General features: G+C 43.1%; 1 protein-coding gene across 8 annotated transcripts in view; it reads left to right on the top strand.

The window, feature by feature from the left end:
* LOC128755422 (partitioning defective 3 homolog) overlaps positions 1-6,858 on the top strand; it is a 336,729-nt gene extending 329,871 nt beyond the window's left edge. For all 8 annotated transcript variants that reach the window (XM_053858871.1, XM_053858873.1, XM_053858870.1 and 5 more), the window contains one exon: positions 2,427-6,858. In XM_053858871.1, coding sequence (XP_053714846.1) covers positions 2,427-2,811 — 385 coding nt within the window. In that variant the 3' untranslated portion in view covers positions 2,812-6,858. The remainder of the gene's footprint in view (positions 1-2,426) is intronic.
* Positions 6,859-16,044: the final 9,186 nt, after the last annotated feature.

Raw genomic sequence — 16,044 nt, 5'->3', positions numbered from 1 at the left:
TAATATTTGTGATCATTTGTAGGAAGCCCTCTCATGAAGTTTGATAGTCAACAGTACTCTGTTGCCAAAATGTTGCACACACTCATTCATACTTCACCACTGTTTACAAACGCTGAACATATCTATTGATTTTACTTCTGTGAACCTTTACGATGAAGATATATGTATCACATTTACTGATATATTTAACAGTAACTGTGGTTCTCTTCAGCTACTTCCTGTTCTTTTGAAGTTTTTTCACTGCAAAAACTAAAAATCTTGCCATGTTTATTTGTCTTATTTTTAGTCAAAATGTTGCATCACAATTGATTTAAGATGAATTCACATTTACAGATGACATTTAAGCAAGAAGTCAACTTGTTTTAAGACGATGCATCTTAAATATCTTGTTTAGTCACTTGCTCTTTTTTAAGAGTAAAAGAAAGTACCTTTAAATATATATATATATATATATGTATATATATATATATATATATATATAGAGAGAGAGAGAGAGAGAGAGAGAGAGAGAGATTTTGTTTGATATAAATTTTCCATTTTGAAATTTCATAATTCTTAAATTTATTATTATTATTATTATTGAAACAAATGGAAAAAAAAATCCAGAGTGTGACATTTTCACCAAGCAATAGAAGGATAGTAGGACAACCTCAAGACTGTCAAGAGTCTACAGTCAGACACCACCACTGGTCTGAGCTTGTACAGCAGCAGAGCCACTGTTAGTCCCATTAATTCTATTGCACATACAGTACAGAGAAAAAACCCCACATCATTTAAACTACCTTCAATGATAACTTTTCAGCCCCAAATCAGCGATTTTATGTGGATAAGGGAACATGAAGTTGAGATTGGATTTTTCCTCAAATAGCTCAGGCGTTATAAACGGCCATTTTGCCCTAAAAGCTGTTTCCTCCTGCAGCCCAGTGTGCTGTGAACTCAAAAATCCTTTTAAGCCTGCAGCGGGTCAGTGAGGTGTGAATGGGATTTCTCTTTGCACCCCATACTGTCACAGGTCTTTCAGAACATCCACGCCCTAATGGATCCTAATGACAGAGGAAGAGGCGCAACACTTTGGCAAAAGACGCGGCGCTTGCCAGCGAGGCCGTTGGGACCTTTGTCTTAGAAGATGCACGGAAATATAGGAGGATGAGTTGCTTGTTTTTATTTTTTTTTGATCCGTCACGTCAGTGTCAAGACCGACTCACGATGAGTAGGAGGGTGGCGCCGTTGTGAGCTCTGCCATTACCGTGTCTCTGCTGCAGAAGCATTTATCTGGGAGCCTGAAAACAAGTTAAATGGTTGAAAGCCACAATTTTCTTCAAGGAGTTTTTAACATTTGTTTGTCTGTGCAGTGTGGAACTAATGGTCCTGGAGGCCTTTCAGGATTCCTGTGCGTCACGCTGAAACTTTCTTCAGCCACGTTTATGTTCCCAGGGCATTTAGACACACTTCAGTAGGAACTACACGGATTTGTTTTTGCACTTGTGAATTATTGACTGCATATGGATTTCATGTCAAGAACTAGAAACACATGAGAAGATAGATGTGGTATTAACAAACCTTCAAACTTCATCAATGCAATGAGGACGGCCAGATAAACAAAGTCTCCGCTTTTGCCTGCCTGTCTTTTATAAAGGTCACAACACTGTCCTGGTTATTCTCGCCTAGGAAGCTTTGCTTTTTTGTGTATTTTCTGTCTCTTAGCAAAATAAAGTTCCCAACATATTTAAATGAAACGTTCAGAAAATCTTAGTACAGTCCAGTGTTCTTCTTACTTCTGGAATTCAATGAAACATTAAATCTTCATAAAACACAACGCTGAAGTGAGTAGCTGAAACTTCAAATGAAGGATTTGAAGGCCGCTTTCCACCACATATGAAAAACATTAACATTATCAACGATAGACACCAGTCATTATTTGTCTTCAAAGCAGGTACATATGTAAAACACACTGAAGTTTAGAGACTGTTCGGGTGATGTTAGTATTATGTATGTGGTGGAAAGTGCTCTCAATTGAAGCGTCATCTAAAAAAAAAGAAAAAAGTTAGAAAAAAGTCTGAACTGCTAGATGTGACCGCAGGTGACATCACGGACCCTGTTTCAGTTCCCAGCTGAGATACTTCCTTCTCCTATTTATTTGCTTTTATTTGATGGTCATTCTCTCCGTGGAAGTAAACAACGTCTCCCTTCAGCCGGTAACAGATTTCAGTGGTTCAGTATTCAAGTCAAGAGCTCTGCCCCTTTTACCCTCACAAGACTTCACAATTGCTGCTGCAGAAATGCAGATTCTCTCGCAGATTCTTTTGCGCTCCACAGCTGCAAAGAAAAAGCACCATTTTTGGGGAAGAGTTGCCCCCAAAGTCTCCTCTTTTCAAAGTCACTATAACAATGGCTCAATCAAACGCAACTCTGCTCTTTCTGTGCAGGCAACCTCGGAAGACCCCCAGCACAGTCTCGCAGGACTCCTGGGACAAGGTGTACCCGCCGACAGATGGGCCTCAGACCACCAAGGAGAACCCTCGCTACTCCGTCGGACAGGGGTCGCACAACGGCTATCTGGGAACCTCCAGCTTCAACGCCCGCGTCCTGCTGGAGACTCAGGAGCTGCTGAGGCAGGAACAGAGACGCAGAGAGCAGGAGGCCAGCAAGGCCAGACCTCCTCCTGCACCAGAAACTCCCAGCAGAGACCATTCTCAGCCGAAAGCTCATTCGAAAGGCCCCTATCGGCAGGATGTCCCCCCATCACCTTCCCAACTTGCCAAGCTCAGCCGGCTGCAGGGTTCTGAGAAAGGGAGGCAGTTTTATTCCTGAGGGACGCAAACAGCAGCGAGCTTTAAAATGCTGGGGAACAAAAGTTTTTAATGTCGATATGAAAAAAAGATATTTAAATGATTTTTTTAAAACTACAGAGAATCATGATTTTATTGTTGCATACAACTTTTATTTTTGTTCCAAATCTATGTTTAAGTGCCTTTTTACTAGAGTTATTTTTCACCTTTGTGTCGGTACGCAACTGTTTTTATTCCCACATGATGTTTTGTTTATCCAAAAATCTGACACAGTCGAGACGTTCAGCTGAAAGGAATGACACTTTTGACATTTTTTCTGGAGGGATATCACAACACTGTGACTCTTTAACAAGCTCATGAGACGACCCAGACATGTTTGTGTATGTGTGTATTAAGTGTGTGTGTGTGTATGTGTAAGCACAAGCAGCTACTAGAGGTAAAATAATGACAGACTTGCTTTATTTTTGCTTGTCAGATCTCCTTGTAGTCGTGAAATTTAGCGAGCGCTTAGACGGCGGGACACATTTACCAGCAAACTATGATTTATTACATTGGTATGCCACCTATTCCGAACCCTATTCTTAAGCAGCTCTTGACATGCTGCTTCTATGCTGCCAAATTTGACCTTCTTTTCCTATTGTTTCTCTACATTTCTGCAACACATGGTGTCAGTTGTGGGATGGGAGACAACATAAGGCCCGTTTATGCTCTACGTTACCGAAAGAGCCTTCTGTCCGTGCTCTGCTTTCATTTCGTCCATATTTCCCCGTTTCCATAAAGCTTATGGAAACCATGAGGGCAGTGTTGCTGTAACTACCCGATATGTAGCTCTAATAAGACACGCAGGAGACATAATAATAACGAAAATTCTCCGTCCTCCACTCGTGATATATATGTAACCAACATACCGACCACCACCTCCCGCTGCCGCTGTTTGATATTTAGTGCAAGAGGTACATTGTCAGTACTTCTTCCACAGTCGCCATGTTTGTCGTCAAAAACATTTGGCTCTGAGCTGCTCCCCCTGGTGGACATATTGGTGGACAATACCAATGCAAAAAAACGTGTGGAAGTATGTGAACATTGTCTGAAACAGACCCGTACAATGTTGTATGTAAAGGAACCATAAATGGGCCTTTTGGAGGGTGATCTCTCTAATATACACATTTTTTGCCTTTTTATTCTACTCTGACTGTTTACTTAAGTCATAAATAGTCAAAAAAATTTTAGGTCAATTATTTATAGAGTTGCTTTAAGCTTACTGTCTGAACTGTGAGACGAAGTCTGGACTCCCGTCTTATATGCACCGTCTTCCAAGCATCTTGTGAATCCAAGATAATCCCCCTCTGCAATTCTCTTTGTTGGCTTCTTTTGGCAGTTTTTTTTTTCGTCCTCCCTTTGTCCCTTGAACCATCCAACGCTCCACTGAGACCAAAAGATCCTTAAGATCCCCCTCCGTCCTCCACAGCCGCCGACCGTGATGTGAGAATTTGCTTATCAATTAATAGATATGAATAAATATAAATCGTTGTTCTCCACACAGTGCAACTTGCAACACAGAATTCTGAGATTTTGTCTGAGAGTAAATCGCATGTAACCAAATGGCTGTGGTGCTCTGTGAATATTTCATCAGGGTGGTCACATGGGAAAGCACATCAGTGGTGCGGTGGGTGGCCTCAGTGAGGGTCTGCATGTCTATGGCCCCGACACAATGGAGCTGATTTTGTTTCCCCGCCATCATTATGTCCTTTGATGGAAACCATTTTGGAGCTTTTTCACTCTTCAATGGAAATTAGCCGCATTTCTCCAAGTCTGACGGTGTAGCTGTGAACTTTTGGATTGAGGAGTGGACTTTCTCTCAAAAGATTTTTTTTTTTTTTCGTCTCTCCATCCAGATCTTTTCTGTATTCAGACTGCAGCTCAGACAGATTGGCGGTATTATAACTGTATAACATAGTTTTGTACTGTATGAGGTGCAATTTTTCGGTGACATATAGAGGCAGTTCCTTTTTGGAGATTTGCTTTAACGGCTGTATTGGTAAAATGAGTTTAAAGTATAACAAAGAATCTAGAACTTCCATTCAGCATCACATCATTTCAAAGTTTTATCACAAAGTTTTATGTCTTTTATTCCTGTCAGAGTGGCAGCGAACAAAATACTACTCAGACGTGGAACAAAATACAGTTGTCAATCAAGCTTTTGGGACTGTGGGAGGAAACCAGAGTGCCTCTGTGTTTAGCATTACTCTCTGATCAACTTTCCCACTTGGAAGCAGAGTTTCCACCATGTGGTTTCTCTGTGTGGCTGGAGGTCATTCACTGTTTTGGAATCATTTTTTATTGCCTCTAACTTTGGTACCAGTGATTCATTCTCTGGACAACTAGTGCATCGGACAATCCACGCAGAGGACAAGGGGTGATGAGGGGAACTGAAACATCATTTTTGCGATGAGAAAATAGTTGTAATTTAGTCCGGGGTCTGTCTATTCTGCCACTTCCTGCCCTTCTCTTCCGACTTTGAGCAATGACTTCACCCAGGCCTCGCTTGCATAAAGTCGAGCTCTGCCTGAAAGTGTGCAACTCATGTTGGGGTTTTGAAGACCAGCAGGTTTCCATCTTCTTCAGTTGGAGTGTTTGGGTCGTATAGGGTGATAAGTTACAGAAACAAAAAACATTTTTGTGAGTATCAAGGTACCAACACACAATTTAAACAAGTAGGATCAGCACTACTGCACCGCTGTGAAGGCATCACCCGTGTTTTATCTCGGAGATAAACCTTTAGCGATGAGTGAGTTCTTGTTTCACCCAAGCTTGCAGGTTACTTTCACGCTGGTACGAAGTGCATGGATTGTCTTTATTGTACAACTTAATATTAGTACAATTTGGGGAGCATATATGGGCAGATTCTGTCAAGAAAAATGTGTTTCTTATGTTTTAATTTTGTGCTCGTTGCGTCACTATCTCTATATTTCATGTTGCAAAAATGCTATTTTTCATCCTTTCAGCATGAATCATGGGTCTTCTTGAGTGGGTCATTGTGTAGGGACTGACTTATAGTTGACACAACCACCCATCTTATTTGATTTTAGCGTTTCATTGCATTATTGTTAATGCGCTCATTTGAACGGCTGTTTTCCAAGCTTCCTTTTAAGGACCAAGGCATCTAAAGTCTGGTGAAACAGACCCGTTGTGTGCAAATCCCAAATTCAAAATGGGCGAATATTTCCATGTTGAATACAACCGGAGGAATATGGTTCAGTCCGCAGCGATCACCAGCGAATTCTTCTCATTTAAGGAAGCAACAGGCTGTTGTTGGACCTGCCACATAAACACGGGTGCATTAAGAACAGTATGTTTTTAGCTGCTCCGCCGCTAATGTATCAGCGTAGGTGGACATGTGTTTGGAGTGTCTGCAGATGCTGCCAGTAGCCCGACGCTCCAATATGTCTATGAATATGCCTTGGCAGCCATGTGAACCACTTGGCTGCTGAGTGGGTGAGTAGCCGAAGAGTAGGAGGATGAGACGACGGGAGGTCTGATCTCGCAGATGATTCAGTCGGCGGCGTAATAGCCAGTATTCCTCCCGAGTCTGCGGCACAAACAGGAGGCCGAGCTGTGTTCTGCTGACTGTCTTCACCTTCTGTTTGATTCCCGGTCAGTGTGGATGATGTGTGTTTGTGTGATTTATATTTTGGATTCCTCACCGTGAAGCAGCCAGCCTCCCCCTCCAGGCAGCACGTATGCAAATCCAATAATATCCCCTAATCTGCATGTATTATTTGTAATGAATGTTCTTTGTGACACACAAATCTCCCATATAATGTTGTTTTATATGTCCTTGAGTTGGGGAGAAATGAGACTGTACTGTTGTTTTATTACTTTTTTCATAAGCATCCCTCATTATGTTTTATTATCCGCCGTATGGTACTATGATGGCTAAGGAAAGTATAACAAGTAAACAGTGCAATTGTTTTGTTATCCTTTTTTTGTTGTTGTTACAACCGTGTATCCAGGAGAAATGTTTGTTCCCTGTACATAAACAACATAAACTTTTTCAATGAATAAATTAAAGGTGTTTTCAATCCTCACTGTAATTTCCCTGGACGGTCTTACTCGAATGTTTAAAACTGCTTCTTCATCGTGATCGCAGGCCGGAGAGATGAAATGTTCCACTCAAACTCAGACATTTTCAAGTCAAGTTCAAGTCAACTTTATTGTCATGAATACTAAATGCAAGACATCCAGTACAAACATATTGCAGTCCACCCAGCGCAGTGTCAGTAGAAATATAAAAATATAAAACATAAAAGATCTTAGTGTGCGCTGAAGAATTTATAATAGAAAAAAATGGCTTCCCGTGGATTTTCCTCCGCTATGATTATGTAATTATCAAGGTCTTTTGCCGATATTAAGCTGGACTGAAAGCCTTTTTGGCATTAATATGATTTCACATTGTGCATGGATTGAGAGATCATAAACTAGCTCACATAGTGACAAGGCATGTTTTTTATTCCCAAACTTTTGTTGTGTAAAGTTAATAAACAAACAAAACTTTTTTTTGTTCAGACAAAAAGTTTGTTGAAGTATCATGGAGACACAGAACAAGAATAGGTCAGCAACTTTTGATCTTCAGTAGAACCCAAGTGGAATCGTCCCGACTGAATCAAGTGTGGGAAGCAGATCTATAGCACACTACTCAAATTTCCACTCTTCTTTGTCCTGTCCCGAAAGCTCATTTCTTTGAGACAGAAAGCTAAAAAATGCAACTGAAATACCTTTTAAACCGCAAACGATGTGAGTAGAATAAGTTTGCTTAATTGTTCTGTGACCAACAAGGATAGCGTTTCAGTCTTCTCGGTCCACTTGGCTCGATCACTGCGGTGAAAATCAGGGAGGCCATAACAGTGTATCACACTGTGTTTATACGGGAAAAATTTAAACCATCCGTTCACATCAGAGCTTCAGCCATTGCTCATTGGAGCTAAAGAATCATTTTGTCTGAGCGGGAGTGTGACATGAGCTGGAGCTGGGATGGTCTTGCTCAACTCTGACCAACATAACGTGTTCATGGGAGTTGCAATGGTGTTTGAGTACTGATCATCTGAATCCTCATGTCAAAGGTTGCCTTGTAGTTGTGCTCCTCCATATCGGGAAGCCTCCTTGTTCTTTTTTGAAATTTTTAAATTGAATATGTATAAATGTATTTATTTTAGAACATGACAAATAACGAAAAAAAAAGTTTAATTTTATATATTTTTAGAAATAGAACAAATTACGCTACCTCTACTCTCAGCTACAAAAAAAATATATACATGTGTATGTTAGATAAAATAAATAGTAATAAACATGTAAAATTACTTCAACATTGTCCAACTTGAAGATAATAGTTTTATTATATTAACAGAAAAAAGTAAAAAGAATACAAAACACTTAACCTTGAAGTGACCATCTTTGTGTCTAATTCATTATTCCCCTGTAATATAACTGAAATTATTGCCTTGCCCAAAAGTACAGTATAAATCGTCCTCCTTCTCTTCAGGCAGCTGTTGCACATTGCAGCAGCCAGGAACATGTAAACAAAACTTATTGCATTTCAGACTCCATTTTATGGACGTGTTTATTGTGGATGCTGAGCTTTAGACGTCTGAAAGTTGTCTGTTGAAGTTTGCCAGTGCAGTTGGCAACATATCAAACTGTAATCCGGCCTACTGTTTCAAAAAATTTTGAGTTTCGCATATCCCCTATTTCACCTGTCTGTGACCCTTGTGTACCAGGAGAAAGCAACTTGAGTACCTCTCAGTCATCCCGCGGATTCAAAGTTTTCATTTCTATATAGTAAGTCTGAAGACACTCACACACCTCCTCGGTACAAAAGCCAGCATAAGTTACAGACACCCCTCAGCACACAGTCGAATGATTCAGCCATGTTAATGTTTTCAGTGAATCAGCGTCACCCTCTTGACCATGGTGATGTAGTTTCAAGGCCTTTGCTTAAGATCCCTGTTTGTTTCAGTCTCACACCAAAGGGCTTGAGGTGGAAAACAATCTCCACTTTGTAAACAAACATGTTGCATAATAATGTACAGCTTTTCTGATGTCCCCAGAGAAGATGAGGCGGTTCTTCATCACAACAATGCATCAGTCGAGGACACGTCTCGCCTCCTCGCGGCAAAACTCACATCGGTTTGCAGAGCCGCTTCCCTATGGTCATCTGCTCGCCAGATCTTTATCCGACCTGTGAAATATTTCTTTCATATCTTAAAGAATCTTAAAGAATGTCTGGTGCCGAACCTCTGCTGCTTTTGCTCGCTGGATCTTTTTTAAACACCATGCACATGTGAAGCAGCAGCCGTGAAAATATGCCATAAATGTCATCTTCCCTGCGCCCTGAAATCTATTCCTTGATGTCTAAAAACAGCCTGCGACGACTCCAGCGGTGATGAATAAAATACTTATTTATGATATTCCGCTCTGGAGGGAATGCGAGGTTTTAGGAAGAGTTGTGATTGGCCACACATCATAGAACTCGTTCCACATCTATCCTTATCCACAGGAAGGAAGAAGTCTTTGTAGGTATCCGCCTGCCGAGTGAGGTAATCCACATGCATCAAGGATCAAGACATCCACTCGTCTCTATAGTGCCGTTGGGGATTGAAGGTAAAATGAAGGTGAGGAAGAGGAGCAGACCAAACAGTGGATACTGGCCCAGACTGCAATGTGGCAGAGGGGAGGGGGGGGCTTAACCCTCATATTGCCTCCGGGGCGACTTTAAAAAGTGGCCAAAATGACTGGAGTCTCAACATCTCTGCCGAGCTGCAGTCCATTTCCCTCACTATTGCCTCTGATTGAGTGTCGGCGGGGAAAATGGAGAAAAATGATCCTGGGGTTCGTCCTGCTTTTATCCCCAGCTGTGCTTTACCTGGACGACAAGCCATAGCGTCAAATGAATGTTTTCATAAACCGACTTCCAGATGCAGCACGTGTCTTTTATCATGTATTTTGCAGTGCAGGTATCAATCTACAGCAGCCACAGACGTAGGTTCACAGAGTAGTCACCAGCTTGTTTCGCTGTCGTGATGAAAAGGCTAAATCAGAGCCGGCAACCGAATGTGATTATAATGTAAGTCAGACTGGTCACCTTCAACGCAAAACTCAGTTCCTATTGCGAAGACACACAGCCTGTAGAATGTTGAGGTTTTTGTACAGCAACATGTTCTTCCCAACTCCGCGCCACAACTGGCCCAAAAGTGCAGTTTTTCGCGATTTTCTCCCATTAACAAATATAGATTTGAATTAATATACAAATATTTTCAAACATGTATCGAGTTCAGTTTGACAAAACGGATGGTTCCCTGACAAACCCACGATATCTGTAATACTGTCCGATGTGAAATTTCGACTGAATGGTGGTGTTTCTGGGGAGCAGCCTGGCTACAGCTGCTGTCTTGAAGAACGAGAAGCTTTCAAAGTAAGCTTCAAAGTAAAGGCAAATGCTGCACATCTTCCTCTCCCTTAGATCCAAAAACACTTCATCTGTCAAGAGAATGTTTAGCCATCCCTCCATGAGGTCAGTAAAAAGTCTCTAAGTGAGGTCTTTATATGTGGCATAAGTGTTATAGTGCAGGGGTCTCAAGCTGATCCACCAATAGGCCACAGTGCTCAACGCAGGTTTTTGTTTCAACCAAACAAGCGCAGCATCAAACTATTTAAAGTCTACTGACGCTTGACTGGTGAAAAGGTGACTGGTTGGAACAAAAACCTGCACCTGCTGTGGCCCTTTGAGGACCGGTTTGAGACCCCTGCTAGAGTCCCATACGAGTTACATGAGCAAGCATTGCAGCCACCACACGTGCCTTGATGTTACAGGATGACTCTCTCAGCCTGGCCTTTTCTTTGAGGGATCGTTTTTACTCTCTGATCTAATACGGTCCCTTGCCATATAAAGGATTAATGCCACAGTAATCTATCGCCATCTTTCCTCCGTGGGTTCAACAATCACAGTCACGTCATCTGCGCGACTGACATCACACCAATTAACAGACATAAAGGCAGTTAATTCATCTGGCTCAGTGATTTAGCCTCAGCGATGCCGAGTTGTTTCTGCCTGGGATCATCTCAACACCGAGAGGTCTTTGGGAACAGTAAAACTGTCTCCGCTCCGTTCGGCCATTACTCACACTCAAGAGCTCCTCTGAGTCTTTATCACTCCCCCTTTCTGCATTTCCACGGCCATAATGTTTCATAATGACAACCTTCTGCGACTATCATTCGGCCATTTTGATTTTATTACACCACTTCATTGTGTCGACCCCTTCAGGGCAGACCGGCCGACCCCTGTTTTGGCAAGCGCACCCGCGCTGACGGATGCAGCAGATGGCTTTCGTGTACAGCGCAGTTTTTGAGCAAAAATCATTACGTCTGAGGGCGTTTTTTTTTGTTTTTTTTTTAAGTCGCAGTTCATCTTCGTGTGGCCTGAGTCAGACGCCAGAGTCACCTGTTTCGTGTTTAAAGAACCTGTTCGGTTCTGTTTCCTCCTGTGGAATTTAGAAGAGGAAGCTGAGTTTGTTGAAGGGAAGAAAAACGGTCATAAATCCTGGATCCCGCTCAAGGAAAACCATTTGTGTAAGCCTGACCGGCGAACTTTCACGCACACACCCGCACGACTCGGCATACCTGAAGGTTCATCCCCTTCGCTCATGGCAACATCTGGTCGTTGCGTGTTGCGTGTGTTTAAGGAGACGCTAATGTGGCTAATGTGAGGGTGGAAGCGGGAGGAGGTCTAATGTCTTTCACTCTTCTGTTTTTATGGAAAGCAGTTAAGCGTTTGTTTACTGGCCAAATGGAATCCAGGGAAGTTAATGTCAACCTGACACAACATGACCTGACACGACACTCAAAATCAGAGACTCTTAAGAGACATGAAGCTCCTACTATGAGGCACATTAGCAGCGACTGCAGCGCAAGAGGGGCTTTATTTTTCTTTCCTTCCTGGATTAAGGTGCTCCTGTTGAGACTTTTCTTTCTCTCTGAACCTGTTTGGCTGCTGGAGTTATCTCTATTTATTCCAGTGAACTGAATAAAGACCGTGTTTTTCCACTTCATTTTGATTTTTTTGTTATATGTGTCAGTATTTATCATCTAGTATGTTACTAAACTACTATAAATTCCAGACTAAAGAGTGCACCAGAGTATTAGCTGCTCCCACTAAATCGAAGAAGGAGAATAGATCTTGTTCCTACATAAGCCGCAGCGGTCTATAGGCCGTGGGTGCAGTGGTGCTGTCTGCGCTGTAGAAAGGTTAGGAGGATCACTTCTAAACTAGTTTTGAAAATGGGGTCCAGCATGAAGAATGTTCTGAACTTGGCTCATGAACTCTTCATAGCTTTTATTTACATCTGAGCGCTCAGAACGTGCTGTTTTTGTTGTTGTATAAGTTGAATGGTTCAGACTTCGAGAAATAAATAGAGGCTTACAGTCTGGAAATTACGTTAGCTATTCTAAATCACTTTCATTGTTGTCTGTGGCATCAAGGATGAAGTGAGAACGTCAGTTCTGCTGTCATCATGATGCTCCAAGAATAGAATGTGATTCCAATTCAACAAGTAGTGGCTTATTCTAAAAGTTTACATGGTCCCGGTTTAAAATTATTGACTCACTGCATAAACAATCCTCAGCAGCTACTGTTCTCATTTTCAGAGCTCAGTAGGTGACGTTCTGGATACATTGAAATGGTTGCTCAAATCCATGCTGTTACCTTTCCCACCTTGGCTGCACTCTCTTCATCAACTGCCTTGATCGCTGTTGTTTTCTCTGGACGACTGTACTCACTGTGGTCACTATCGCTACTGCCGGCAATTTCACCATTCCTCCTGCCTCCATCATGTCCTGGTTCTAGTGCCCTCCCTAGTGACCACCTTTCCAGCATCTCCTTCACCTCCTTGTTATAGCCACTACAGATTGTTATCGCATTGTTATCCGCAAAAATCCAGAGCAAATTCAGTGTGTGATGGCAACAAGACAAAGAATGTCTTCTTCATAAGTGCCTAAATCATTTTTTTTTTGGTCATATGATTTAAAAACAGCATGAAATCTTCCAAAGTTAAAAATACCACAGGTCATCTTTGTTTCCTGCTTCTTAATTTACTTAACTGATTCAGAATGGACCGTAAAATTAGGCTGAGGAAAAAGGTCCTGCTTCTTCCTGTGCCATTGTTCCCCGAAGACTTGTTCCACCCAGCCACCCACCGAGCGTCACACACTGAGTCTGGGACCTGAGTCAGGCCTGCAGGCGACAGCAGAAGACGCTCCCACAAATGAGGAGAGGCAATCAAGATAACAAGTAAACACATGTGCGCCTCGTGAACTCGAGCTTCTCCTTGAACGTTTAATAGAAAGACGTCAGAGACTTTCGAGTCGTGCCACCAAACACATGAAAAGAAGCGTTTTCGCTGCGTTGATGATGCAACTTTATTGACAGAATGTTTCATTAACAGTCTCCTGCTGGTGTGTTTAGGTTTCAAACGCAGGCGCTGTTGGCTATTTGATCTGAAGGGTCGGACGAGCAGACGGTAATGAGGTTTGTCAGATCCCAAAACTGGCGGTGCAGAGGAAAATTCAGGCCCTTAACGTTCAACAAGCCCCTCAAAGAGCAGGATTGAAACCAGAGGTGTTTGAGTGCAGCATGATTGGTGACACATGGCGCAAGAAGCCGTAAGGAATGACAGAACTTTTCTTTTCCTCAGCAGATGAGCCTTTGATTCCTCCCGAAATTGTTCTAAGGCCTCGGTCCTGCAAGAGATATTAATCTCCCGCTCTCCACTCCCCCCCTGACTTTATACAAGTCATGAGGGAGTCAGCAGAAGTTCACCCAAAAGATAAACTCATGTTTTATTGCTGCAGACTGCCACAGCTCGGCGGCGAGCAAATAAAATCGCACGTAAATAAAAACCTCTTTTGTTCATGTGTGGACAAGGATTTGCTCAAAGTCGAGCGACTTTGAAATGGTAATGCCATGTTGGAGGAAAACTATAACTGCTAATAGGGGCTGAGGTTTGATCTTGGAGTAATATTTTTGAAAATCAAAGATGTTCCACTGATTAAGTACATAGTTAAATGATGATATTTGCCACAATCATCCCTCCAGTCCTGATGTGATCTGATGAGATGAATCATCTGGCTGGCTGTATGAAGGATGACCTGCATTACATAAAAGGAAGTATCTCAAGAGTGATACATTTCATACACTTGTAACCTTCATCATCGCATTCTGAGTAATGTTACACCATAAGTAGCGACTCAGGCAGCAAGTGGATGGGCAAACTGAACCCTGAAGTACTGAATCGGGATGATCCTGACAAGTGAAGAACAATGTAAACTTTCTGCTCACTAGTACTATAGTGATGATCTGATGAGGCTTCATAAAACAGCGTCCTCATTTTCAGAACTCATCGAGTGTCGCTCTCAGTTTTAAAACAATGTGGGATTTCACTGCAGTGGTTGTTCGTCGTGTTGAAGAGGGAGCTGAGTCACAAGACTAAGATCTCGATCTACTGATCGATCTATGTTCGCACCCTCACCTATGGTCACGAGCTTTGGGTATTGACCGAAAGGATGAGATCACGGATACAAGCGGCTGAGATGAGGGTGGCTGGTCGCAGCCTTAGAGATGGGGTGAGGAGTTCGGTCATCCGGGAGGAGCTCGGGGTGGAGCCGCTGCTCCTCCACATCGAGAGGAACCAGCTGAGGTGGCTCGGGCATCTGTTCCGGATGCCCCATGGACGCCTCCCTGGGGAGGTGTTCCAGGCATGTCCTACTGGGAGGAGACCCCGGGGAAGACCCAGGACTCGCTGGAGAGATGATGTCTCCAGTCTGGCCTGGGAACGCCTCGGGATCCCCCAGGAGGAGCTGGAGGAGGTTTGTGCGGACCGGGAAGTTTGGGCTTCCTTGCTCTGAATGCTGCCTCCGCGACCTGACTCCGGATAAGCAGCAGAAGAAGGTGAAGGTGAAGGTTGTTCAAACCTCAGGATTTCGGGCCAAGGGGTTTTGAAAATGAGGACACTGTTTCTTGAAGCTTCATAAGCCCAGCACCTCTTACTAGACAACTGAACAATGTGGTTTGTTAATTACTCAACCATTAAAATGGTGTTAAGGCGCTAGTTACTCACCCACATAAACACGTCAGCTATTTCTGGGTCAGCTCGACTGAATATTTTTGAATGAGCCATAGGACGACTCTGTCTGGTGGAGGGAACTCATCTCTCACTGGTGTGAGAATTGTGATCTCGGACTCAGAGGAGCTGCAGGATCACATCACCTGAAAATGCAATGGTGAACTGAAAAACCTCTCATCCCAGCGACACAAAAAATAATGCAACGATGAAAACTGTGAAGGGAAATCTCTCAAAAGCTTGATATTTAACCTTCAAACTGTCTAATTTCAGAGAATCGTATCGGCCTTTTGACATTTCCTGGCAGCCAAACAAGGGTCGTCCTCCCGCTGCTTTGTTTCCATATGCTAAATATATACAGAGCTGTCACTTATGTTCACACACATCAGATGGACTCGCTCTGCCTCGCAATCCGGCAGAACAAAAGACACGCAGCTCTGGCATTGCTCAGTATTTATGGATTTATACAACACGTAGGCGGCCGGGCGTTCTGCTGAAGTGCACAGGATGCGTCTGTAAAATCTACATGGGAATAAATCCTCTAATCTGTCCTCCGTTTGCACACTACACTGACTGAGAGTAATTACTCTGACAAAGAAAGCCTTTCTTCTCCTCCATCCTCCTCTTCTTCCCCACCGTCTCCCCTCCTCTCTGCCTTGTGTCACAAATTAATCCTCTGAACTTTCCCAAAGATCTTCGTCTGGCTGCACACACTGACACACACACACACACACCATCCCAACCTCTATTTCGGATATGGCGGCCGGCAAGGGAGATTGACTTCCGAATGAAACAGCTGTCACGAGTTCCCAACATCTTGCCGCGCTCGATCCTTCTTTGTTCTACCCTCCTCCGGTGTTACACACTCACTTTTCACTATCAAACACGCTCAGACCCTTAAAGACAGAGATGCTAAGGTCTTATCCCCTCTCACAGGTGATGAAGGATGGGAGGAGAAGGGAGTCCCCAGGAGGAAGGGAAGATGGACAGGCAGCGGAGGAGGGGGGAGGGTGATTATTGAACGATGGAGGGGAAGGGGGGTGGGAGTCTGACACCTGTGTGGGGCAGCCAGGGGGAGGAGGCGCTAA

Source organism: Synchiropus splendidus, chromosome 3 (assembly GCF_027744825.2).
Source record: "Synchiropus splendidus isolate RoL2022-P1 chromosome 3, RoL_Sspl_1.0, whole genome shotgun sequence".
NCBI classification, from domain to species: Eukaryota; Metazoa; Chordata; class Actinopteri; order Syngnathiformes; family Callionymidae; genus Synchiropus; species Synchiropus splendidus.
The sequence above is the reverse complement of the archived record's forward strand: the minus strand, read 5'-3'. Positions and strand labels throughout refer to the sequence as shown.